The sequence below is a fragment of the Crinia signifera genome, chromosome 2 (assembly GCF_055691185.1).
Source record: "Crinia signifera chromosome 2, ASM5569118v1, whole genome shotgun sequence".
NCBI classification, from domain to species: domain Eukaryota; kingdom Metazoa; phylum Chordata; class Amphibia; order Anura; family Myobatrachidae; genus Crinia; species Crinia signifera.
The window spans coordinates 390,026,269-390,052,371 of record NC_139218.1 but is presented as its reverse complement, the minus strand read 5'-3'; the positions used below and the strand labels follow the sequence as shown (position 1 = coordinate 390,052,371).

Below are 26,103 nucleotides of genomic sequence, written 5' to 3'. Positions count from 1 at the left end.
ACCAACAGCGCAGGTTTTAGTGATATCCAGGCTTCAGCACAGATGGTTTAATCAGAATCACTCAGGTACTATTTAAGTCACCTGTGCTCAAGCCTGGATATATACAAAACCTGCACTGTTGGTGTGCCTTGAGGACCGTGGTTGGGAATGCCTGGTTTAGTATGTGGTAAGATGAGCATCTGGAAGAACGTGAGACCAAACTTAATGGTACCAGGTGCAGATTGCAACAAGCACAGGAACCAAGGTCTAAAGTACACCATCTTATAGCAAATTATATATGTAACATAGGGTATGCAGTTAATTTGCCAACAGCCGGGATCACGGCGGTCAGAAACCCAACGCCGAAATCCTGACAGCTGACATTATCATCAGACGGAATCCCGATGCACAGGGTCTATTCTCTGTCACGGGGAAACCTTGTGGCGAGCGAAGCAAGCCATCGTACCCGCAGCGTGGCAAGCGCAGAAAGCACGCAAGGGTCCAGTTTGCTCTGCCCTGTTGCATTCTGGTGGCCAGGATACCGTTGTTGGGGTTGTGACAGCCGGTGAATCATACTGAACCGAATATAGTTATTCTACGTAGTGTAATACGGCCCTCTAGTGACTATATATTATATTTTAATGATTATTACGTATTAACCCTTTGAGTGCCACACTATCTCTGCGATAGATGTGCAGAATATCCACTAAAAATGCCGGAATCATTCACATTAAATAAATTCAAATGACACATGTTGTGTAAAAAAAATATTCTATTTCCTATATAGGGTAACATTTTTGAGATCACGAATTGTTAATTTTTGGTATTGGTTATCTTTTGTATGTACCAAGGAAATGTTCTTTCTTTTCTGGATACTAACATTTTTTATGAGTACACTGTTTAACCATTTAAATACCAACATCTCTGTGGAAAAAGCAAAAAAATTACAGCTTTGCTCAGATTTGTTATATTATTATTATTGTTTCTTTATATGGCGCCACAAGGGTTCCGCAGCGCCTGCCAATACATAGATGACCAAAAAGCAAGAAAAAAGAGATTTACAGTACAAATGCAAATTAGGACAAGTACATGGTAAATAAAAAGACAGTTGCAGCAGTGCACACTGGAGAAATTATAACAGTGGCAGAGATATGTTCTAAGAAAAGCACATGAGGAGTGAGGGCCCTGCTCGTTAGAGCTTACATTATAGAAATTCAAATAAAACATTTTTGCTGTTGGTGCCATTTGTTCTCGGTAAATTTTTTACTTAATAAAAAAACATGTTTATTAAAAAACTGTCTCTATAGAGCCACAAAGTTCTGACGGCTAGGTGCAGCTAAGCACAGTAGAAGGAGGTACCAGCAAAAATCAGCGGCTGGAAATGCTGCAAAATTTAATCAACCTCTGAATTTGACTTATCAGGTGTTTTATGGTTTTTTTTTTTTTTTTTTGAAAATCTTTATTATCATATATATATATAATTTAGTGTGGCTAGGACACACTGCGTTCTCTTGGCAGGAGATGAAACTACATCTCTTTCTCTCACACATGCACACTGAAGGTAGCAGACTAGCCTTCGAAGCTTTAGCTTTGAGCGGATTTACAAGTTTTAATATAAACAAGCAACATTACAATAGACAAAACTAACACCCCCCCCCCTCCATACATTACTGTGACTTCTTGGAGGGGAGAAGTCTCAGCCGATCCCCCTTGAGTTGCCCGGGACCTTTTGGATGCGATATATATTATACAATCCCATTCTCCGCAGCCGGGAGGCTGTCCGAGTTCCGAGTCGGAGGTCAGAGGTGCAAGCAGGGCCGAGCTCTGAAGGGAATAAGCTGCTTATGTGTAAAATTGCAGGAGCAGCGAAAAACCCCCCCCCCCAAAAAAAAATATTTCGCATTGGATAGAACCCACAACTCCACTATTCTCATTATTAGCCCCCAGAATGTCACATTTATTCTACATGGACTGAGTGCCACTTCAATTAATAAAGAAGTCTGTGATGTCTGGCTGACATATATGCACACTCTGTCGCTGGAGATGAAAATCACTCTTAGACAAAGTTTTCATTTGACCTCATGGTTTTAGATAGCGGTTCAACTTTTTGAATGGTTTATACTATTGATTTTTCTAGAGGGATTTTTACCATTTGTACGATACAGGATATTAATCTGTATATTGATTCTTGTATTATTATTTATATTATGCGCAGCTGTTGTGCACTATATTTACTGTGGCATGTTGCTCCAATTTTGCATGTATGATGACACAAGCATTAGGTCAACATGAATTTTTTTACATTTTTGTTCCAAATTTCGACACATATGCCGCATCAGTGTATTGCTTCCCCTCGCATGGGCACTATTATATTTTTCCCTCAACATCCTAGTGGATGATAGAGTATGACCTAATGCTTGTGTCGACCTATCCTCTTGCGCAAATCACAGAGAACAAGGCGCTAGGATCCACAGCAGTGTCCTGCATTTCATATCGACGAGACACAGTAAAAAAATAAATAAAATGAATGATTAGGAATCAGCACTGGAATGCAGAGGTAAGATGGCAAGGCAAGCTAATCACCACACCCAGTGACATTATTAAACAGTAAATATGAATAATAATAATAATAATAATAATAATAATTATTAAAAAAAAAAACATTTTAGGTGAAAATTGCAAAATTATAGGCATATATTAAAGGGGGATACTTATGAATAAGAAACAGTGATCAATGTTATAGACGGAATGTACAATGTAGGAGGTCACTCCTGAGAGTCCATGAGAGAGGATCTGATATCACCTGCCCCGGCTTTAGAGGATTACTAAAGATCCGCCTCAGCATCTTCCGGAGTGGAAAAGTCTAGGATGGAGTCCTAAGTAAATATACCAAGGCGTGCTAGAAACAATAAGCGTTGACCAATCCAGCACACACAGGACTGAAGCCTTTGCAGGAACTTGTAACCTCTGCAGAATAGTCCTGAAAGACGAACAGCTTGTGTCCCTCCCAGACCAGTGAACGGCATCTCCTAGAAGCCCAACACATCATTCACCGTGAAGAAAGTTTGAACAGCAGTTAGTCAATCTCGGGCATGTGTCAGCATTTTCGCATTGGGGACAGATGCAATGTCCTCACTCTATGAACATGTTGGCAAGTACATACAGTAATTCCATCAGAGTAGTAGGGGCCTAATTCAGTTGGCTTGCAAAAGTAAAATCTTTCTCTAATAGGAAAAAACATGTGCAGAGAGTTAGATTTGGATGGGGTGTGTTCAAACTGAAATCTAACTTGCAGTGTAAAGATTAAGCAGCAAGTATTTCCTCTGCACAGAAACAAAAGAACTCACCCAAATGTAACTCTTTGAACGTGCAGTGCAGCATAGTCGTGTACAATAAACAAGGAGTTTGCTTTTGAATCAATGCCTTAATCAGATAGCGTCACCTTTCATGGATTTAGGATGCCAGGATGTTTCTTCGTTTGCGATTCTCTAAGTCATCGAGTTCGTTTATGGTTATGTAGTGTTTCTTCTGATGCGATTCTCTAAGTCATCTAGTTTGTTTATGGTGTGTAGTTGCTATTTGTGGAGTATTGCTGCTTCAGAGTATACACATCCTGGAACGGGATGCGGTCATTTGGTCTACAGCATAATGGTTGACAGTCATTAGGTGGACTCCATTAGATCGACATGTGTCTATGTCGACATGGGTCTAGGTCGAAAGGTCATTAGATCGACAAGTCGTTAGTTCGACGTTGTCTAGGTCGACAGTCAAAAGGTTGACATGGAGTTTTTCTCTGCCTTTGAGCCAACAGCTGCCGACAGGCGGTAATTCATGTCCTACCATCCACTAGGGCGTGGTGGGAGAATAAAATAGTTTGCCAAGCATAGCAAGGCACAGTGCCCAACACATTGCGAGCGCAGCGAGCGACGTGGTGCACTTTAAACTGTGTCCATGTCGACTGTGTTTACATTCAGGTAAAAAAACAGTGAAAAACCCTATGTCGACCTTTTGACTGTCGACCTAATGACCTTTCGACCTAGACCCATGTCAACCTAATGGGGTGGACCATAATGCTGTAGACCAAATGATCCCAACCCCCTGGAACACTTCACCCACTATAGATTCAGTATACTACACCTGTTTCTGCTGTGTCCAACTCCTGCAATGCCTGTCTGCAGAAGTCTGCATGCTCCATGGTGTCTTTTACAATATCAGCATAAGAGGCCAGAGTAGGTGCGGGGTTCTCCCCTGTGTGTAGATCATGTTCTAAGGGTGGTGTGGATGGAGCTGATCAAAGGAGGTTGTTACAGCCATCCTCAAACCACGATTCTCCAGGTCTTAACAGCTGTTTGTTCAGCATGAAGGTTTTTAAAAACCTCTCCATGCACTCCAGGGACACTCCTGCACTTCACTTGGCTACTTTTATGCAATGCCCTGGTTTGTTCAGCTAGGCCATAGGCCCTTATTCAGATCTGATTGCAGTACAAATTTGTTCTCAAAATGGGCAAAACCATGTGCACTGCAGATGACTTATGTTTAAAGAGAGTTAGATTTGTGTGAGTTAATTTGTTTCTCCGCAGGGTAAATACTGGTTGCTTAATTTATTTTTACACTGCAATTTAGATTTCAGTTTCAACACACCCCATCCAAATGTAACTCTCTCAGCACGTGACATCTGCCCCACCTGCAGTGAACATGGTTTTGCCCATTTTGAGAACAAATATGTACTCCGATCAGATCTGAATAAGGGCCATAGATTTGTGCATAAGAATAATCTGATGGGAACACAAACAGCTAAAACACAAAAGATTTCCCCCTAGTGTGAATTCTCCGGTGCCGAACAAGGGCGGAACTATCGGAAAAGCAGCGTCCACACTGAGAACACGCAAACGGCCTCTCCCCGGTGTGAGTGCGCTGATGCTTCACAAGGCTGGATCTCAGGGCAAAATGTCTGCCACACTCCATGCAATGAAACGGTTTCTCGCCAGAGTGAATCCGATGGTGAGTAGTAAGGGAAGATTTTCTGGTAAAAGATCTCCCACACTCTTGGCAAGAAAAGGATTTTCCATAGAAAGAAGAGTGAAACAATTTGTCCCTGCTGTGAAACCGCTGGTGGGCCATAAAATTCAATTTGGAGTTGTATTGCAGTCTGCAAACCGGGCACCTATATATATTGGCACTATGTGTTTGCTGATGGGTGACGAGGGCTGAATGATTAGAGAAACATTGCTGACACTCCGAGCACTGATGCGTCATCTCAGGATAGTGTGAGGAGGCGTGCGGACCTGTTGGGGACAAAAGTACTAAAATAAACCCTCTGTACAGTGAATGGGTTGCTTCATCGTGTGATAAAATTTACGGATATATACATATTAAATCAGAACTTAGGTTTTAATCAATATCACCAATGGAGGTTGGAATCTGACGGTTTGAACAAGAGCGAATAGAGGGACATGGATGATGTAATGACTATTATTATTACATTTTGTTTATAAGGTGCCACAAATAGTTGGCAGCGCTGTATATAGGGCACACATTAAAACAATACAGGGCACACAGAACTACACATTACTGTAATTAAAAATTAAAAGAGAGCACATGTAACAATTAGCAGTACAATTCTCAACACACAATAAAGCTGACAATACAGCAGAGGAGCTGTCCGTGTACTACCAGGGGCAGGTTGTCGGAAGAGATGAATGATTACAAGTAAGAAGATCTGTGGTTATAGCTGTTAGCTGAGTAACAGAGGGCTGTAATTTAAATGCAATAGAAGAGGGCTTTGAGAACAGGAGCGAAGAGGACCCTGCTCCAAGGAGTTTACAATCTAGAGGGAACAAGAGACAAACAGGTTCATAGTTCAGGCAAGGAGGACTGAAGGCAGGAAGTGAGCATAGCAGGGATGCCCAAGACTTGAGGCAGTAGGTACAGAGAGTGGCCTTGGTAATAGGTTTTTATAGAAGGGTAAGGAGGGAGAGGGAATAGTCAAGACTGACAGTCAGGCAGCGGAGTTGGGGAATGGGGAAGATGATGTTGTCCACAGTGATGGAGACTTGGGGGGCGGGGGAGTGTAAACTCTGGATGGAGGAAAGATGATGAGTTTGGTTTTGTCCATGTTGAAATTCAGAGAGAGCTCAAATATCCAGGTGGAAATGGCAGAGTGGGAGAGGTATAGCGTGTAATCTGCAAAGAGGTGGTCTTGAAGGCCATAGGTGTCTATGAGAGCACCAAGGGAAGAGGTATACAGGGAGAAGAGAAGGGGGCCTAGGACAATCCTGAGGGACCCCAACAGGAAGGATTGAAGGGGTTGAGGTGTTGCCGGAGACAGACACTGACTAGTGGTTAGTGAGGTAAGGGGTGGACCAGGCCAAAACCGTGCTAGAGAGGGCAATAGTCTGGCCTGATATGGAGACAATTGGGCGATAGAGGTCTGGCCAAAGATGACTGGATTCCATCAGACAGGAGCTGAAGGCAGTCCTGTGTTTATGAGAGGGAGAAATCACATTCTATAATTTAGGTTGAAAAAATGCATTTTTATCTCATTATCAGTCACCTCTGTGACAGCGATAGTCCAGAATCACACAAATGGGGTACAGGTTGCACCTCTATACAGTGTCAAATCTAACTGTACAACATAGTATCACAAAGAGACTAGATAAACGACACAGGACCCTGAAAGACCATGCACAGCGCTGTGGAAATCTCACCTTGATGGCAACAAAAAACCCTCATCCCCTCATTGGTCATCTCTAGACAGGACTACTGTAACTCCCTCTTATCTGGCCTCTCCATCTCCCTTCTCTCCACTCTGTCCTTATTGCTACTGCTCGACTTGTCTGCAAAGGACTACATCTGCCTCCCCCTCTCCTACAGGCCCGACACTGGCTCCTCCACCTTCAGACCCTAATTCACTCTCCTTACATTCACATATTAAGTCATAGAAACACAGAATTTGGCAGCAGATAAGTACCGCGCCATCCATCTAGTTTGTCCCTTTTTAACCATATTGTTACCTCAATCCCTACTTGATCCTTATTTTTATGTAAACATCCTATGCATGTTTAAATGGCTCTAGTGTCTCAGCCTTTAGCACCTCTGAGAAGAGGCTATTCTGTGAGGATTTCTCCCCCATTTTTACCTCATGTTCAATGACCTCATGTTCCGGAAAGTATTTACAGCGCTCAACTTTTTCACCTTCATTTATGTTACAGTCTTATTCCAAAATGGAATAAATTAATCCCCCCCCCCCTCAAAATTCTACACACAATACCCCATAATGACAGCGTGAAAAAAAAGTTTGGGGGAGATTTTTGCTAATTTATAAAAAAGCTAAAAACATGACGCGTGTATACACTAGGTAATATGTGTTAATGGGATGTGGTCATTTGGTCTACAACATGATGGTCAACAGTCATTAGGGTTGACATGGGAAAAGGTCGACATGGTTCTAGGTCGAAAGGTCGTTAGTTCGACAGGTCATTAGTTCGACAATGTCTAGGTCGACAGTCAAAAGGTCGACATGGGGTTTTTCACTTTTTTTGAGCCTACATATGCCGACAGGCAGTATTTAATGCCCTACCATCCACTAGGGCAGGCTTTCCCAACCACGGTCCTCAAGGCACACCAACAGTGCAGGTTTTAGAGATATCCAGGCTTCAGCACAGATGGTTTAATCAGAATCACTCAGGTACTAATTAAGTCACCTGTGCTCAAGCCTGGATATCTACAAAACCTGCACTGTTGGTGTGCCTTGAGGACCGTGGTTGCGAATGCCTGCACTAGGGCGTGGTGGGAGAATAAAATAGTGTGCCGAGCATAGCGAGGCACCATGTCCGATGCATCGCGAGCGCAGTTAGCGATGCGAGGGAATGCGGTGCACTTGAATGTTAACACAGTCGATATGGACACAGTTTCCAGTAAAAAAAAACAGTGAAAAACCCCATGTTGACCTTTTGACTGTTGACTTAGACATTTTCGAACTAACGACCCGTCAACTAATGACCTTTCGACCTAGAACCATGTAGACCTTTTCCCATGTAGACCTAGACCCATGTCAACATTTTCCCATGTTGACCTAATGACTGTCAACCATCATGCTGTAGACCAAATGATCCCAACCCTTGTGAATATAGTGCACAATATCACCTAGTGTGTATGGGGCTTTACACTCCCCCCCCACAGCACTGAAACTCACTCAATCTTTGGGGAGAGTCTGACACACACTCTGCCTGGCAGTTGTCATGCGAAGAGCAGCTCTCACCACTGTTTTTATATGTAAGAGACATTTGTTGGGACCTGCATTTGGAGGGCATGCTGGTTCCTGTAGTGCCACAAGGAGGATCTAGGGGGGAACTCCTGATAGGCTGGCTCTAAACTTACATATGTTGGTAAGTGCTGTTATCATATAGCCTTACAGCAGACAACTATATGGCCCATATTGGGTGTTATCATGCAGTGTAGGACTTCCGGTATCAGAGAAGCCTTGACGAGGCCCGGAAGCTTATCATATCTTTTGCAAAATATATGTAACAGATCTCTGAATGACCGTCTATTATGTTGGTTTTTCAAATCTTATTACTAATGCCCTTTTGCTGTGCTGGGGGTAAAATTCCCCTCCCTTGCAGCACCTGAGGGGCATTACTAGTTTGATTGAGCTGCTCTCACCCTGAGGCTCACTGCCTCTCTATTACACCATCATCCCCTCCTCACCGCACACAGCAGCACCAGTACTATTGTGGGTTCTATGACTGCATGTTACGCGATGGTTATACAGCAATGTATCCCATGCCGTGCACGGTTTTGTACTATGAGACGTTTCTGGTTTTGTTTGCACTGTTTCTGCACTAAAGAAGGTGCTGCAGGACCACTGTGCACAGTACAAAACAGGATAATAATCACCACACGTAGAATAACTACAATATAATAAAAAATGGTCTAAGCCGCTACACGTTCACAAAGTGAAGAGCTGCTCGTGTGTCCTGCTGTTATACTGTCCCCTCTAGCTCCCTAGGAGGACATAATGGCAGCTGGGCAGTGACACAAATGGTGTTTATATGAGGGATTTCTTAACTCTAGCCCCTTATAATTATTGTCATTGGCATAAGGTCTTTTGCACAATCTGGGGGATAATGTGTTTAATTTTTTGTGTTCTATGGGGGACAGTGTGATTGATGTTTTTTTATGTGGGGATAGATGTAATATTTTTTTCCTGTGGGGGCCAATGTATATATATTTTGTTTCAGTGGGAAACCATGTAATTGTGTTTCTTCATGTGGGGGCCACTGTGTGTTTTTTGCCTTGGAAATTTGAAAATCGTGTTCGTGTGCTGCAAGTGGACATGGACATGGACAGCAAGAGCCACAGTGACACCTACAGGTTCGGGGAAGAGGCTAATGAAGCCCGACAGTGCCAACAAGCTTGTCATTGCCATATGGAGATGAAGCTGCTATTTGTTGGCTGATACAATATTGAATATTAAACTATCCAACATCCTTTTAATAGGATCCAGTAACTCTGACTGGGTGACCTGGCTCTGCAAGGTGATCAGAGAATGTTTTTGATCCCATTGGATTTGTGTTATTAGGGGGAAACCTGCTGACTGTATCATCAGTAACCACCTCTTACGAACTCCGACCACTGCATTGTGGGAGGGTAACGCCACCACCAAGCTTCTATAATGCCACTTAATTCGGAGCAGGTTCCTACAATAAGCACCTGAAACTTCTGGGTATGCGTGGATCCTCTACTGCAACACCACCTGGTTTGTCTTGGGTAATACCCACTGGGCCCTCACCGTCCTATGCTGGGGTAGCTGGCAGAGGGCTTGAGCTTGGAGAAACCTGGCTCTACTCAGAACACCTAGAGAACAGAACAGCGTTTTGCACCATTCTACTGGTCATAGAATACAGATGCAGTGGTCTTAAAAAGACAAGATGTTTATTGCTCAATATCTTGAAAAACACATTTCACCCTACAGAAGGGTCTTAGGGGCAGCAAAGCATACAGTTGTTTTAGGAGTATTCCCCTCTTGGGGGCATTTCAATGGTTTCTCCCTGCGACTGCCAGTCAATGGCCCCATATGGAGCAATCCAATTGTTGCTCTGTTCAGGCTAACTGAGCTGCAGGGAGACACATTGTCAACTAGCAGCCCCCTGAGCTGGCAAGCTGAAATGTGTAAAAAGTTACCCTTGTGGATGCTCAAATGGTACTTTTTGGGTCGTGCTCAGCAATTTGGTTGTGGCTAAACCAGGCCCGTCTGGGTGCGATCGGCACCCCCCAAAAATTGAATATCATAACCCTAATCTCCTGTCACTTTAAACATTACATAAGGTGCAATAGACAATTGAATCGCCACATCAGAGTCAGAGGATATGTACACATTTAGGGCACGCACACCCTATTTTACTCTCATCCTAAATCACAATAACACAGGGGTAAATCAGCCCTGAGTTCCCTTAATGAAACTATCCCCTAAACCAGTGGTGCCACGTTGCCCTTGCCGGGATGCTCTGGGTTGCTGGTCCAGGAGCAGATAAAAATTTTAATGGTCAATTTAATAGGCAAAACCAGTACTTGAGGCCCTCCTATCATAAACTATATGGACAAACAGAAGTGAATCCTGACCCTCACCACATAACTGACTTAAGGATGATATATAAACACAATTTATTTAATTAATTTTTTTTTTCTTAAGTACTCAATAAGAAACTTTTGTCCTAAGGAAAAAAAAATTCTGATACTCTAGGGAAAGGATGGGGAACCTTTGGCCCCCCAGCTGTTGTTGAATTACGCATCCCAGCATGCCCTGCTACAGTTTTGCTATTTGTTAAAACTGTAGCAGGGCATGCTGGGATGCTTGGTGCAACAACAGCTGGAGGGCCGAAGGTTCCCCATCCCTGCTCTAGGGCGATGTGATTAAAAAGTTTGGGAAGCACGGCCCTAAACCATAAATAAAACAAACATTTCAATGGCGCTAAACAAGTTTCCTCCTTCCTTTCATATAACAACCAAAACCAGATTACTTAATAACAATACAATTTAGCAGATGATTCTCTCTTCATAGAACACTTCTATAGAATATTCCACACTACAGGAAATTCTTAAAAACACATGGGGGAGATGTACTAAGCCCTTAAGGTGCCCATACACGTTACAATTATTGTATACAATATTGCATCTCGGTTTTGCGATGAGATCAGATGAGATGAGATCTAGTACAAAAAGTATGTGCTGCACATACTTTTTGTACTAGATCTCATCTCATCGCAAAACCGAGATGCGATGAGATGCGATATTGTATAGAATATTGTATACAATAATTGTAACCTGTATGGGCACCTTTAGAAGTGATAAAATAGAGATTGATAAGCCACCAACCAATCAGCTCCTACTTGTCATTTTTCAAACGCAGTCTGTGACATGGCAGGTAGGAGCTGATTGGCTGGTGTTTTTTTTACTCTCCACTTTATCACTTTTCCAGCTTAGTACATCTGGCCCATAGTTTTTTCCCCAAACCTGCTGGACTAGTGTGCATTTCAAAGAAAGGCCGGAACAGTCACCACCAATCTCCTTGCTGGTGCCCAGACAATTATGTCATTTCCTATGTACAAATATGTCCCATGAACAATCTATTTCCAAATATCGTAGCTTTGTAAAACAAACTAAGGGGCCGATTCAAACAGGACCGAATTCACCGGGAGCAAATGGCGTTGGCAAGTTTCACACTCGCCGTGCCTTTCCATCCAGGAGGTGCGAGAAGGGGGTGGGCATGGGCGAGAAGCAGGGCCCATAAAAACGCTGGGTGTTCCCCAGGAGACGTAGGTGCTTCGATGCCTCCTTGAGGCGGGCAGCTGATGTCACATGACCTCAGCACCTGCTCCGAATTGTATTTATATATCATCCTTAAGTCAGTTATGTGGTGAGGGTCAGGATTCACTTCTGTTTGTCCATATAGTTTATGATTGGAGGGCCTCAAGTACTGGTTTTGCCTATTACATTGACCATTAAAAATTTTATCTGCTCCTCGACCAGCAACCCAGAGCATCCCGGCAAGGGCAACGTTCCAGCAGGCGCTGGAATAGACAGTCCAGGGTGACTGTTCTCAGCAAAGGCAGGAGAGATCATTCAATGGTGAGAGACCATCAATAGATTTCTCCACCTTGCAGCTGAGTGAGGGGATTCGGGGCAATTCGGCAGGGTCTGAATCAGGCCTTAACTTCCTATAGGTGCAGTCCGGGAATTTCAAAATGATTTCTGACAATTTGACAAATACATGTTAAAATACAATACTAAACGTACACTTACAGCACACTGTATAACATAATAGTTCATATGAAATGGGAATGCAGCACTAGGGATTAACCTAGTCAGTGCCTCAGCCAGCATCATGGCCACGTGAGCCGGGTCTCTGACCCAGTGACCCTCATGGATTAGTCATCCATTAGCGGACCAGCTACAACTTTGTGTTTCCATTCAGCCCACATAACGGCCATCTTGTCTCGGTGAGGTCACTGGTTTCTAGTGTACTGACAGGATGCACAGTTATAGTTACTTCAGCACACAAAATGGCTGCCACCACGGTCAGCTGACACACTTTAGGTGGCAATCCATCGTCATCATTTCTTGCCATTGTAGTAATTGGATGTAATGTTACACAGTCTATTGAAGCTTGCTTGCAAATGTTCTGTGATTTTACTTTTCTACTACTACACAAGTCCTTCATTTGAAAGCCAAGATGGAGGTGCCGGTAGCGGTGCTTCGATGATAATTGACAGTTTGGTGGAACGGGAGGTGGAGGAGCAGCAAGATTTTAGGTGAGCTATTCCCTGTAGTGTATGAGGGAGAGCTACCTATTTCCTATTGTAGAAAAGGCTTCATTTTTCGACCGCCTTTAAAAAGGGCGGAGATTGGGCCTCATCCTATACACAGGTGGAAAACTACCATTCTAGATAAATTTCAGCCAATGGATTTATGACAAACATACAACACGATTTTATGCCGCATTGATATCATCCCACTCATAAGTAATTTAAGAGAAGTCTACGATTCTATTAGGAGTAAAAAATACAAAGTTTCAATCTGTGAAGAGTGAAGTGCTCACTTCCACAATCCGCATTCCCTTCACCACGTGCAATTCCAGATAGTTGGCCTGCAACTTGCTCAAAATCGATTTAACGGACAGATACCGCAAGTCCATGTTGTGTGTGATACGTAAGCCATCCCTTTGATGTATCCAGAGTTTACTCAACTAGAACCCAAAGATTTGCCCCCAGTGTGAATCCTCTGGTGTCGAACAAGCTCAGAGCTCCGGAAAAAGCAGCGGCCACACTGGGAACACATGAACGGCCTCTCCCCGGTGTGAGTGCGCTGATGCTTGACGAGGCTGGATCTCTGGGCGAAGCACTTTCCACAATCCGAGCACTTAAATGGTTTCTCCCCGGAGTGGAGCAGCTGGTGAGCAGTGAGGCCATACCTTCTGGTAAAGGATCTACCACACTCCAGGCATGGAAATGGTCTCTCGCCGGTGTGAGACCTCTTATGTGACAGGAGACGTGACCTCTGAGGAAAGGATTTCCCGCAGTAAGAGCAGTAAAACACTTTGTCCTTTGTGTGACATCGCTGGTGGGCGGTAAGAGACAATGTGGAGCTGAAACGCACCCCGCAGACCGAGCACCTATACAGATTACTGGCGCTATGCGTTTGCTGATGGGTGACGAGGGCGGAATGATTAGGGAAACATTGCTGACACTCCGAGCACTGATGCGTCATCTCAGGATAGTGTGAGGAGGCGTGCGGACCTGTTGGGGACAAAAGTACTGAGATAAACCCTCTGTACATCAGCGGATGGGTCGTGGTGTCATCATGTGTGATATATTATACATGCTTACACATATGTACAACTCAGACATCCTAGCCAGACCGGCACAATGGAAGCAGCCATCTCCCATTATACACTACTAGAGGCTTCTCGCAAGTGTTACACCATTGTTACGCCAATAAGTGGTGGAAACACCAAGAAGGGGATGGGAAGATAGATAGGAATGTCCATGTTACATTGTTATATGCAATCCCAGTCTGTCCTGGGAATATCGCCCATTATACGCCCACCTCTATCTTAGACTACGGTGTGTCAGATAACTATGTACTAAGCAGTGGTGTGCAGAAACCACGCGTTCTACAGCCCTATCCTTTGTTTTACTTGACCCAACAATGGTGGCTTATGTGCTGTTTAGAGACCTGGAGGAGATGACTCCAGGCTACACAGTTTACCCTGGAAAATTGGGGGAACATAGTCTACAAAATGCCTGGTGAAAGATGGAAGAGGAATTGTACGAGGTGTGCGCAATAAGTTTTCATATACAGAAGAAAAAAAAATTACAAAATGAATATTACATTATTTCCTAGCGTTAACCAGAGTACAAATGCGCTCACACAACTTGGTGAAGTAGCTTGACCAGTCTGAAGCAGCTATGTCTTCTACATGCTGGATGAAGGTCTCCACTGCAATTCTGGTTACTTATAACGAATCCCACACATCCTGAGCTTGATACGTGGGAACACAAATTAGTCGCCGGAGGCCAGGTCTTGACTGTACAGGAGATGACCAACTCATGGAGGCATTCATGGACCATATATTCTACCACCTTCCTGGACTAGTGGGCAAGAAATCTTGGATGGTATCTGGAAATGGCTTCAAGAACTTGCATCAGGCATTGGTTGTCATACCAGTCCCCAGTGATTGTGGCACCAGTCCCCAGTGTTCTTCAGTCCTCTAGTGCTGTCAGCGCACAGTCCTGTTACTAGGAGACGGGTACAACACCGATGGCTGACAATCCGCAGGACGACAACAGTGGCACAGCACCATGATCCGTGGGATCTTCCTCTGCCAGCAGCACTGCTGCCCCCCAGTGGGTGCTTGTAGGTCCCCACTGCAGCACACTGGTCTGCAGAGCAGGATTACTGGTGTTTATGAAGGATCAGATGTTGCCGTAAGGAATTGGGTGGGGCGAGGATCTTCTCACTGCCTACGGCTTAGGATCACTGATGTGTCCAGCTTGCTGAGCAGTGCACAGCTATGATCACACCACACACACTGTGCAGAAATTGGTCTAATTTTATACCATTTAGTAACTCACTATAGCGATCAGCCAGATAAACCAGAACAATGCCTGTACTTATTTATATACATAAATCAAATATTAAATGGAGTTCGACGAATAATTGACCACAGAATTCATAATATTTGGGTACAATTGCAAATATTTATATCAGCAGTTATAATAGTAGTCTGTACACAGATGGAACTTTATTTTATTTCCTGAAGTGTTGGTAAGAAAACAAAGACTAATACAGGACTTAAGGCAGGCATGTCCAAACTATGGCCCTCCAGCTGTTGTAAAACTACAAGTCCCATCATGCCTTGCCACAGATTTACTATTAGGGAATGCTAAAACTATGGCAAGGCATGCTGGGATGTGTAGTTTCACAACAGCTGGAGGGCCATAGTTTGGACATGCCTGACTTAAGGTGCCCATACATTAGTCCGATTTGGGACGATTTCACCTGATCCTGATGGATCGGGCTGAAAAACCAGCGCAAATTGGATGTGTTTGACTTGTCCGAAGTGCGGTCCCGTGCTCACCGAACCTGAGCTGGAGGTCAGAACTGCAGACGTCCGACCACCCTGGTGGCAGCGAACGGGGTTGCATGTGATACATCACATGCATGCAATCCTGCTGCCGGGAAGGTCCCAGGTGGGTCAGATGGGCATACACTGCTGCGATACATCAGCAAATCCAAAATGCCGTCATCCTCATGCAAACTCATCTGTGTAAATATATTTTATGACCCATGTATAATTGCTAGTATCTCCATCCAAGGATACTAAAAAAAGCTTAAAAAGAGGTGCTGGCAATGCCATTAACAGAAATATTAACCAGTACAGGTGTAGTTCCAGAAGACTGGATAGTAGTGCAAGCAGTCCCACTAAACAAAAGTGGAAGCAAGGTAGAGGCAAGCAACGATCAACCAGAAAGTATTACATCCGTAGCAGGGAAACAGATGGAAACACTGTTCAATAAATAATTGTGGAATCACTCAAATCCAGCAATTTAATGGGGTGGGATCCTGACAAACAAATCTTATAGACTTTTTTAACTACAGTATGTGACTAAATAGATGGGCCGTCGTCATAGCAAATCTAGATTTCCATAAGGTTTAAGATATTTTTATTGAGGCATCATAAAATCAATTGAACATCAGCGCTTAAGTAACATTATTGTCACAGACAATGACAATAAATGTTAAAGTGAAATTTAACAATTAGTGTATGGGATCCGGATGACTGACATTGTCTAGATCAGAGATGGAGAACCTTTGGCACCCCAGCTGTTATTGAAATAAACATCCCAGAATTCAACAGTTTTGCTATTTGGCCATGTTAAAACTGTTGCAAGGTATGCTGGGATGTGTAATTCAACAACAGCTCGAGTGCCAAAGGTTCTCCGTCACTGGTCTAGGTAAAGTCAACAGGTCTAAATGGTTATAAGGACGATGGTCAATAAGAGTTTTTTGGGATTCTTTACAATCCCCCGTGACCAACATGATGGATATTTGGGGATATAGATCTTGCTGATTCAATTAAGAAAATAAATAAATTACTGTGGAAAAAAATAAAATGCACCTCTGGGGCCAATTCAGACTTGTTCGTTAGGGTCCAAATTTGGTGTTCCCATGCAGACGCAGGCGTGGTGATGCCTGCTTGGGATGTCACATGACGTCAGCACCTGCCCCGAATTCCGCAGATAGCGGCCGCTACAAAAGTCATTCCAAGCTGACTTTTCTTAACGGAGGCTGGAGAAATCATTCGATGGTGAGCGATCGGCCAGGTAGGGAACTGGTCTGAATAAGGCCCCTCTTTCTGCTATCAACAAGCCTAAGACTTATTGCAGCACAGAGTATATTAGGGGATTAGTGATGTGTCAGTGAGGACAGGGCTGCATGTGACAGGTGCAGTGACATGATGTGAGGAGGGGAATGGAGGCAGCAGGAAGCCACAGACTGAGAGTTATATAGTGGGAGGTGCAGGGTCCTCAGCAGCACAGAGTATATCAGGAGATGTGTGATGTGTCAGTGAGGACAGGGCTGCATGTGACAGGAGCAGTGACATGATGTGAGGAGGGGAATGGAGGCAGCAGGAAGCCACAGACTGAGAGTTATATTGTGTGAGGGGCAGGGACCCCAGCAGCACAGAGTATATCAGGAGACAAGTGATGCGTCAGTGAGGACAGGGCTGCATGTGACAGGGGCAGTGACATGATGTGAGGAGGGGAATGGGGCAGCAGGACCCCACAGACTGAGAGTCAGTGATTATAGCGGGGACAGGAAGGAGCAGAGCGCACACGTCATGTTTCCTGCAATGTGACAGATTCTATAGAAGTGAGATGATGTGTGAGAGCGGCTCTGTGTACAATGTGCTGCTGAGGAAGCGCTCTCAGGATTCGCTCACTGACTTTCAAAGCCCTTCATGACCAGGGCCCGGGGTACTCGAAGCAGCTTCCCCGTCCTTACTGCCCCACTCCATTACCGCGATCTGTGGATGATTTATTTATTTCTTATATAGTGCAGAAAATTCCTCTGTGCTTTGATGATGAACCGTTACCTGTACCTAGAACCTAGAACCTTCCTGAACTCATCTGGGGGAGTCAGGCTTTCAGCCTTATGGCTCCGACTCTATGGAACTCTTCCCTGCACAGTACTCATTAAACGGCTCACCCAGCATTTCCCCAACGCCCACCTTCAACATTTTCCCAATGCCCACCATCAGCATTTCCTCAGCGCCCGCCGTTGGCGCCTTCCCAGCACCTCCCCAGCGCCCGCCGTTGGCACCTCCCCAGCGCCCGCCGGCGGCATTCTCCCCAGCGCCCGCCGTCAACATCTCCCCAGCGCCCGCCGTCAGCTTGTTCTGCACTTTGTGGTGTAAAGGCCAATGGGTACTCTTTACCTAGAACGGCGCCCATCGAATGCACTAAAAAACGGGTGCGATGCCCGCGATTTCCCATAGGGATCAATGTTAAAAGTGAGATTGGACGCGATTTTAGTGTTCAGTGCCTCAATGCCCGCGATTTTTCCATAGGAAACAATGTTAAATGGGCCACAGAGCCCAAATAGTCACCATAAAGTCTGAAATGGCCCCCACAATTGTTAACGCCACCCCACGATCAACGTCAACCCGAAGCGTGGCGAGCGCAGCGAGCCCGCGAGGGGCGGCGGTACGTGTCCTCCGACCTTTTCATACCCCCACTATCCACGTCGGCGTGGAGTTGAGAATAGAATAGTGTGGCGAGCGCAGCGAGCCACCCAGCCCGAAGCGTGGCGAGCCCCGCGAGGGGACGCGGATACCTTCACAGGTAAACGCGTCCCTTCGCGGGCTTCACAGGTATCCGCGTGCGCTCGCCACGCTTCGGGCTCGAAGCCTGAAGCGTGGCGAGCGCACGCGGATACCTGTGAAGCCCGCGAAGGGACGCGTTTACCTGTGAAGGTATCCGCGTCCCCTCGCGGGGCTCGCTGCGCTCGCCACGCTTCGGGCTCGGTGGCTCGCTGCGCTCGCCACACTATTCTATTCTCAACTCCACACCGACGTGGATAGTGGGGGTATGAAAAGGTCGGAGGACACGTACCGCCGCCGCTCGCCACGCTGGTTCACGTTGATCGTGGGGTGGCGTTAAAAATTGTGGGGGCCATTTAAGACTTCAGGGGGACTATTAGGGCTCTGTGGCCCATTTAACATTGTTTCCTATGTAAAAATCGCGGGCATTGAGGCATTTAACACTAAAATCGCGTCCAATCTCACTTTTAACATTGATCCCTATGGGAAAATCGCGGGCATCGCGTCGCACCCGTTTTTTATGTGCATGCGATGGCCGCGATTTTTTACCCCCGATGCCAATCGCGGGCGCCGTTCTAGGTAAAGAGTACCGGCCAATGTAAAGCACTTAAAGTCCAGTTAGGAGAAACATGCAATATTCACAGGAAATATGGCAGCAATGGAAGAGCACGATGATGAATATATTGAGGTTTACAGAATATTAGAAGAAATATAACCAGCACTTATAATACTCGGGATATTGTGTTACATGTTACAGGACAATACGAGGTCTCATATCAGACAGGCTCGGCACTGAAAGTATTTGGGATGTTCCCGTATGTTGGAATATGTGCATACCATCGGGATATATCGGGGATGGGAACAGAAGGAATTTATATTTCATATACACATAGCGGGAAAGTGATTTCATACAATATTTTTAAGCATTTTCAGTAACCAATCAGCTTTGGTAGAACGTTCGGGCACATGAAAGCCAATATCTGATAGGCTGCAGTGCGTTATCCTTACACCATCAGTAAATCAGTCCCCATGAAGGCTCAGTAAATCCTGTGCTATACATGAGGTGTTACCTGCAGCCACCAGATGTCGCCAGTGTTTTCCCATTCAGCTTACACCATAGACCTTCAGCTATTACACCCCGAGCCCCCCAGCAATGTGACCGTGTCCCACCTGTTCCGACATTACCAACACTGTACCGGGTAACTAAGGTGGGGGCTATGTTCTGTGCTGTCACATTTATCACCCAACTCACAGATGACACAGTTACAGTTTCCCTGTAATTCTGAGAGGGAAGACGCCGGTCTCTGCAAAGATGGCTGCAGCCAACATATCACCAAGACAGGGTACAGACAGATGAACTGTGCACAACATTAATCCTCCCGAATGCTCTTTACCCCCATCTCCTGTCACTGGTGGGAAACGTTTCTTCTGGCATCACTGGGAGATGGGGTCATACATCTAACTTCTACCTCCACCGGATGTGACAATATCATATTGTATTGTATCTATTGTGTCTTGTTGTTGTCCTTTCTTAGGTTTCCTTTAGAATTCTGTCCAGTTTTGCACCAAAAGCAGAATTGATCTTTGGAATGTGAAGCAGAAGCCTGGAAGTAATGTAATATTCCCAGGCCTGTAACCATAGCGCTGTGCTGGGTCCAGTGGGAGGGGGCGACTGTTCCTGAGACCACTCGGACAGAATCCCCCGAGGAGCCAGTGATGGAGACCACCACCTTAATACCACAAGGCTAAGAGCTCTTGGCTGGGAATCACCACCTATCAGCGCTGATGATCACAGTCACATGCTGCCTGACGGACCTGCCCCTTACCATAGAGAGGCGGGGCTGACCTTGTGTACCTCAGACTGATAGCAGAGTCCTGCCACCTATCAGCACTGATGATCACAGTCACATGCTGCCTGAGGGATCTGCCCCTTACCATAAAGAGGCGGGGCTGACCTTGTGTACCTCAGACTGATAGTGGAGTCCTGCCACCTATCAGCACTTGCAATCATAGTCACATGCTGCCTGAGGAACCTGCTCCTTACCATAGAGAGGCGAGGCTGACCTTGTGTGTACCGGACTGATAGCAGAGACCTGCCACCTATCAGCACTGATGATCACAGTCGCGTGCTGCCTGAGGGAACTGTCCCTTACCATAGAGAGGCGAGGCTGACCTTGTGTGTGCCGGACTGATAGCAGAGACCTGTCACCTATCAGCGCTGATAATCACAGTCACATGCTACCTGGGGACCTGCCCCTTACCATAGGGGGGTGGGGATGACCACGTGTGTTCTGGACTGATAGATAAGTCCTGCCACCTATCAGCGCTGACGATCAAAGTCACATGCTGCCTGAGGGACCTTCCCCTTACCATAGAGAGTCAGGATGACCTTGTGAGTCAGACTAATAGCCGAGACCTGCCACCTATCAGCGCTGATGATCACAGTCACATGCTGCCTGAGGGACCTGCCCCTTACCATAGGGAGGCAGGGCTGACCTTGTGTGCGCAAGACTGATAGCCAAGTCCTGCCACCTATCAGTACTGACGATCACAGTCACATGCTGCATGACGGACCTGCCCTTACCATAGAGAGGCGGGGCTGACATTGCGTGCGACAGACTGATAGCGGAGTCCTGCCACCTATCAGCACTGACAATCACAGTCACATGCTGCCTCTACCTAACCTACTCTTTCTCCCTGTCCCTCTCTGCCTCACACTGGGGCAGATGTATCATTATCCTTTTAACGTTTGTGAAATAACGGGTCCCGCTTCTCCTGCATAACGAGGAGAAGCGGGCACTCGTTATGGGGAGATGTATTAACATCCCCCAAGCCGATAAGGAGAGCCGTTATGCCCAGTGTTCACGGCTCTCCTTTTTGTCTCCCCCGGTGCACCGCGCATGCTCAGTGCGCTTCTCCCCCCTGTCTGGCTCTAATGGGCATGCGCGAGATCTCGCAAAAAACGCGAGATCTCCAGCGCAGCCGGAGCCAGACGCAGGGCTAGCGTTGTCCCCATAGTGGGGGATAGGACAACGCTAGCCCTGAGCTGGCGAAGCGGCCGGGGCGAATTAACGCCTTGAAGGCTGTTAATACATCGCCCCGGCCGTTAATCCCTGGGGGGGATTGCAGGGGACAGCCCCGCCGAGCGTAACTCGGCGGGCTGTCACTAGCGCACGTTGGGTGCGCTAGTAATACATTAGCAAAATCGTAATCCCCCCAGTTAACCAGCGTTAAGTGCATTTTTGCACTTAACGCTGGTTGATACATCTGCCCCAGTGTCACCCTCTTTCCTCTCCCAGTCACCCACTGCCGTGTTGCATATTGTGAACTTGGGATAAGGAGGAGGGAGGAAGCCTACATTATGTTTTGCACTTGGTGCTTCCTCTCCCCTGCTTATGTACAATGAGGTGCGATAGTAAAGCCCCTCCCCTTCCTCTCTGTTACACTCACCCATGCTCTTACCCATAGTTACCGGTACTTCCCTAGAAGGACACTTATAATCCTTAGACCCCAGGGCCATGGAACACACCTGCTGTCACATAGGGAGGGTGCAACCCACACATCCACAACCAGTGATAAGGGTGCAGATACATGTTTTAATGGACACCCCCCCCCCCCCAACTCTCTGGTGGGGGATTGCTGTCCATAAGCGGGCACGGCAATATCTGTATGTGGGTAACGTCCTAGGGATGACCTGGAGAACATATCTAAACATACCAGCAGGGTGTAAGTTCACCCCAGTTGCCTGGAGGCAAATTGGAGTTAGATGCGCCCCCCCATCCCAAATATGGTGTGTCAACATTCACCTGTGTGTGTCACCTCAGCAGCATTGCTTGCTGCAGCGCAGGCTGAGTGATACCAGACAGGAGCCATCTTGTCCCCTATTGCAAATGTTAGCAGGGCTCCTGTAATAGAGCCAATTAACTACAGGCGTGCCGCAGAGCTCCATTGTAAGAGCAGTGGTCACACTTGGATCCCGCTGTGAACCAGACAGGTGTTGCTTTACATGCAGGAGCCCCTTTCAGGGCTTGGAGCCTGGAGACTAGAGCCTCCTTTGCCTCTAGGAGATACGCCCCTGCATAGCAGACAGGTGAGTGATGCTGTGTAGAAGCCTCAGCTGTGAGGTCACCTATAGCTATAGGTGTATCTGTCCTTACACCTCACATACTGCCCCCCATAGCCAGAACCACGGCCTCCCATCATTATATGTGACCAGAGGAGCAACCCGATCCCTCTCATACCCGGCGGTCACACATCTATTCCCCAACATATTACAGAGCAGCCATAGAACCGGCTCACACCCAGAACAGCCGCCGGGCACAGTCTTTGGCCTCCCGTTCTGTCCAGCAATGTGATATAGGGCAGTCTGGTATAAGTCACATTATAGGAGAGCGAGCAGCACTGACCTGCACTGGATTCTGGGAGATATTCCTGCAGCTCCTGATGGTCACCAGCATCCAGCTCTACACCGGGCTCAGCTCCTGTGTATAACAATAAGCAGACAGTGTTACACATAGACACACGTGTGCAGAGACAGAAGGGGCCGGTGTCTGTGTGTAGTAGTAATTACTATCATATGTGACAGGAGGAATATCCGGACATACGTGTTACCCGCAGCCAGTGTTACACATAGACACACGTGTGCAGAGACAGAAGGGGCCGGTGTCTGTGTGTAGTAGTAATTACTATCATATGTGACAGGAGAAATATCCGGACATACATGTTACCCGCAGCCAGTGTTACACATAGACACACGTGTGCAGAGACAGAAGGGGCCGGTGTCTGTGTGTAGTAGTAATTACTATCATATGTAACAGGAGGAATATCCGGACATACGTGTTACCCACAGATAGTGTTACACATAGACACACGTGTGCAGAGACAGAAGGGGCCGGTGTCTGTGTGTAGTAGTAATTACTATCATATGTAACAGGAGGAATATCCGGACATACGTGTTACCCACAGATAGTGTTACACATAGACACACGTGTGCAGAGACAGAAGGGGCCGGTGTCTGTGTGTAGTAGTAATTACTATCATATGTAACAGGAGGAATATCCGGACATACGTGTTACCCACAGATAGTGTTACACATAGACACACGTGTGCAGAGACAGAAGGGGCCGGTGTCTGTGTGTAGTAGTAATTACTATCATATGTGACAGGAGGAATATCCGGACATACGTGTTACCCGCAGCCAGTGTTACACATAGACACACGTGTGCAGAGACAGAAGGGGCCGGTGTCTGTGTGTAGTAGTAATTACTATCATATGTGACAGGAGGAATATCCGGACATACGTGTTACCCGCAGCCAGTGTTACACATAGACACACGTGTGCAGAGACAGAAGGGGCCGGTGTCTGTGTGTAGTAGTAATTACTATCATATGTGACAGGAGGAATATCCGGACATACGTGTTACCCGCAGCCAGTGTTACACATAGACACACGTGTGCAGAGACAGAAGGGGCCGGTGTCTGTGTGTAGTAATTACTATCATATGCGACAGGAGGAATATCCGGACATACGTGTTACTCGCAGCCAGTGTTACACATAGACACACGTGTGCAGAGACAGAAGGGGCCGGTGTCTGTGTGTAGTAGTAATTACTATCATATGTGACAGGAGGAATATCCAGACATACGTGTTACCCGCAGCCAGTGTTACACATAGACACACGTGTGCAGAGACAGAAGGGGCCGGTGTCTGTGTGTAGTAATTACTATCATAAGTGACAGGAGGAATATCCGGACATAAGTGTTCTCCGCAGCCAGTGTTACACATAGACACACGTGTGCAGAGACAGAAGGGGCCGATGTCTGTGTGTAGTAGTAATTACAATCATATGTGACAGGAGGAATATCCGGATATACGTGTTACCCGCAGCCAGTGTTACACATAGACACACGTGTGCAGAGACAAAAGGGGCCGGTGTCTGTGTGTAGTAGTAATTACTATCATATCACTACTGTCTGTATGTCAGACTCTCTCACCTGGACTGATCTCAGCAGCATAGACCTCTGTGCGTATCACCTGTATGACACTACCGTCTGTACGTCAGCCTCTCTCACCTGATCTGATCTCAGCAGCATAGACCTCTGTGCGTATCATCTGTATGACACTACTGTCTGTACGTCAGACTCTCTCACCTGGACTGATCTCAGCAGCATAGACCTCTGTGCGTATCACCTGTATGACACTACCGTCTGTACGTCAGCCTCTCTCACCTGATCTGATACCAGCAGCATAGACCTCTGTGTGTATCACCTGTATGACACTACCGTCTGTATGTCAGCCTCTCTCACCTGATCTGATCTCAGCAGCATAGACCTCTGTGCGTATCACCTGTATGACACTACCGTCTGTACGTCAGCCTCTCTCACCTGATCTGATCTCAGCAGCATAGACCTCTGTGCGTATCACCTGTATGACACTACTGTCTGTACGTCAGCCTCTCTCACCTGATCTGATCCCAACAGCATAGACCTCTGTGCGTATCACCTGTATGACACTACCGTCTGTACGTCAGCCTCTCTCACCTGATCTGATCTCAGCAGCATAGACCTCTGTGCGTATCACCTGTATGACACTACTGTCTGTACGTCAGCCTCTCTCACCTGATCTGATCCCAACAGCATAGACCTCTGTGCGTATCACCTGTATGACACTACTGTCTGTATGTCAGCCTCTCTCACCTGATCTGATCTCAGCAGCATAAACCTCTGTGTGTATCACCTGTATGGCACTACTGTCTGTACGTCAGCCTCTCTCACCTGATCTGACCTCAGCAGCATAGACCTCTGTGCGTATCACCTGTATGGCACTACTGTCTGTATGTCAGCCTCTCTCACCTGATCTGATCTCAGCAGCATAAACCTCTGTGTGTATCACCTGTATGACACTACTGTCTGTACGTCAGCCTCTCTCACCTGATCTGACCTCAGCAGCATAGACCTCTGTGCGTATCACCTGTATGACACTACTGTCTGTACGTCAGCCTCTCTCACCTGATCTGATCTCAGCAGCATAGACCTCTGTGCGTATCACCTGTATGACACTACTGTCTGTACGTCAGCCTCTCTCACCTGATCTGATCTCAGCAGCATAGACCTCTGTGCGTATCACCTGTATGACACTACCGTCTGTACGTCAGCCTCTCTCACCTGATCTGATCCCAGCAGCATAGGCCTCTGTGCGTATCACCTGTATGACACTACCGTCTGTATGTCAGCCTCTCTCACCTGATCTGATCTCAGCAGCATAGACCTCTGTGCGTATCACCTGTATGACACTACTGTCTGTACGTCAGCCTCTCACCTGATCTGATCTCAGCAGCATAGACCTCTGTGCGTATCACCTGTATGACACTACTGTCTGTACTGTACGTCAGCCTCTCTCACCTGATCTGATCTCAGCAGCATAGACCTCTGTGCGTATCACCTGTATGACACTACTGTCTGTACGTCAGCCTCTCTCACCTGATCTGATCTCAGCAGCATAGACCTCTGTGCGTATCACCTGTATGACACTACCGTCTGTACGTCAGCCTCTCTCACCTGATCTGATCCCAGCAGCATAGGCCTCTGTGCGTATCACCTGTATGACACTACCGTATGTATGTCAGCCTCTCTCACCTGATCTGATCCCAGCAGCATAGACCTCTGTGCGTATCACCGGTATGACACTACCGTCTGTACGTCAGCCTCTCTCACCTGATCTGATCTCAGCAGCATAGACC

General features: G+C 46.4%; 1 protein-coding gene across 5 annotated transcripts in view; it reads right to left on the bottom strand.

Moving 5' to 3' along the window:
* The window catches only part of LOC146058211 (uncharacterized), a 74,082-nt gene that overhangs the window by 9,259 nt on the left and 38,720 nt on the right, over positions 1-26,103 (bottom strand). For 2 of the 5 annotated variants that reach the window (XM_083170343.1, XM_083170344.1), the window contains exon 11: positions 22,771-22,845. In XM_083170343.1, coding sequence (XP_083026469.1) covers positions 22,771-22,845 — 75 coding nt within the window. Of the gene's footprint in view, positions 1-150; positions 5,265-11,977; positions 13,776-22,770; positions 22,846-26,103 lie in introns of those variants that run through there. The other 3 variants (XM_083170346.1, XM_083170345.1, XM_083170347.1) reach the window with 3 other exon arrangements.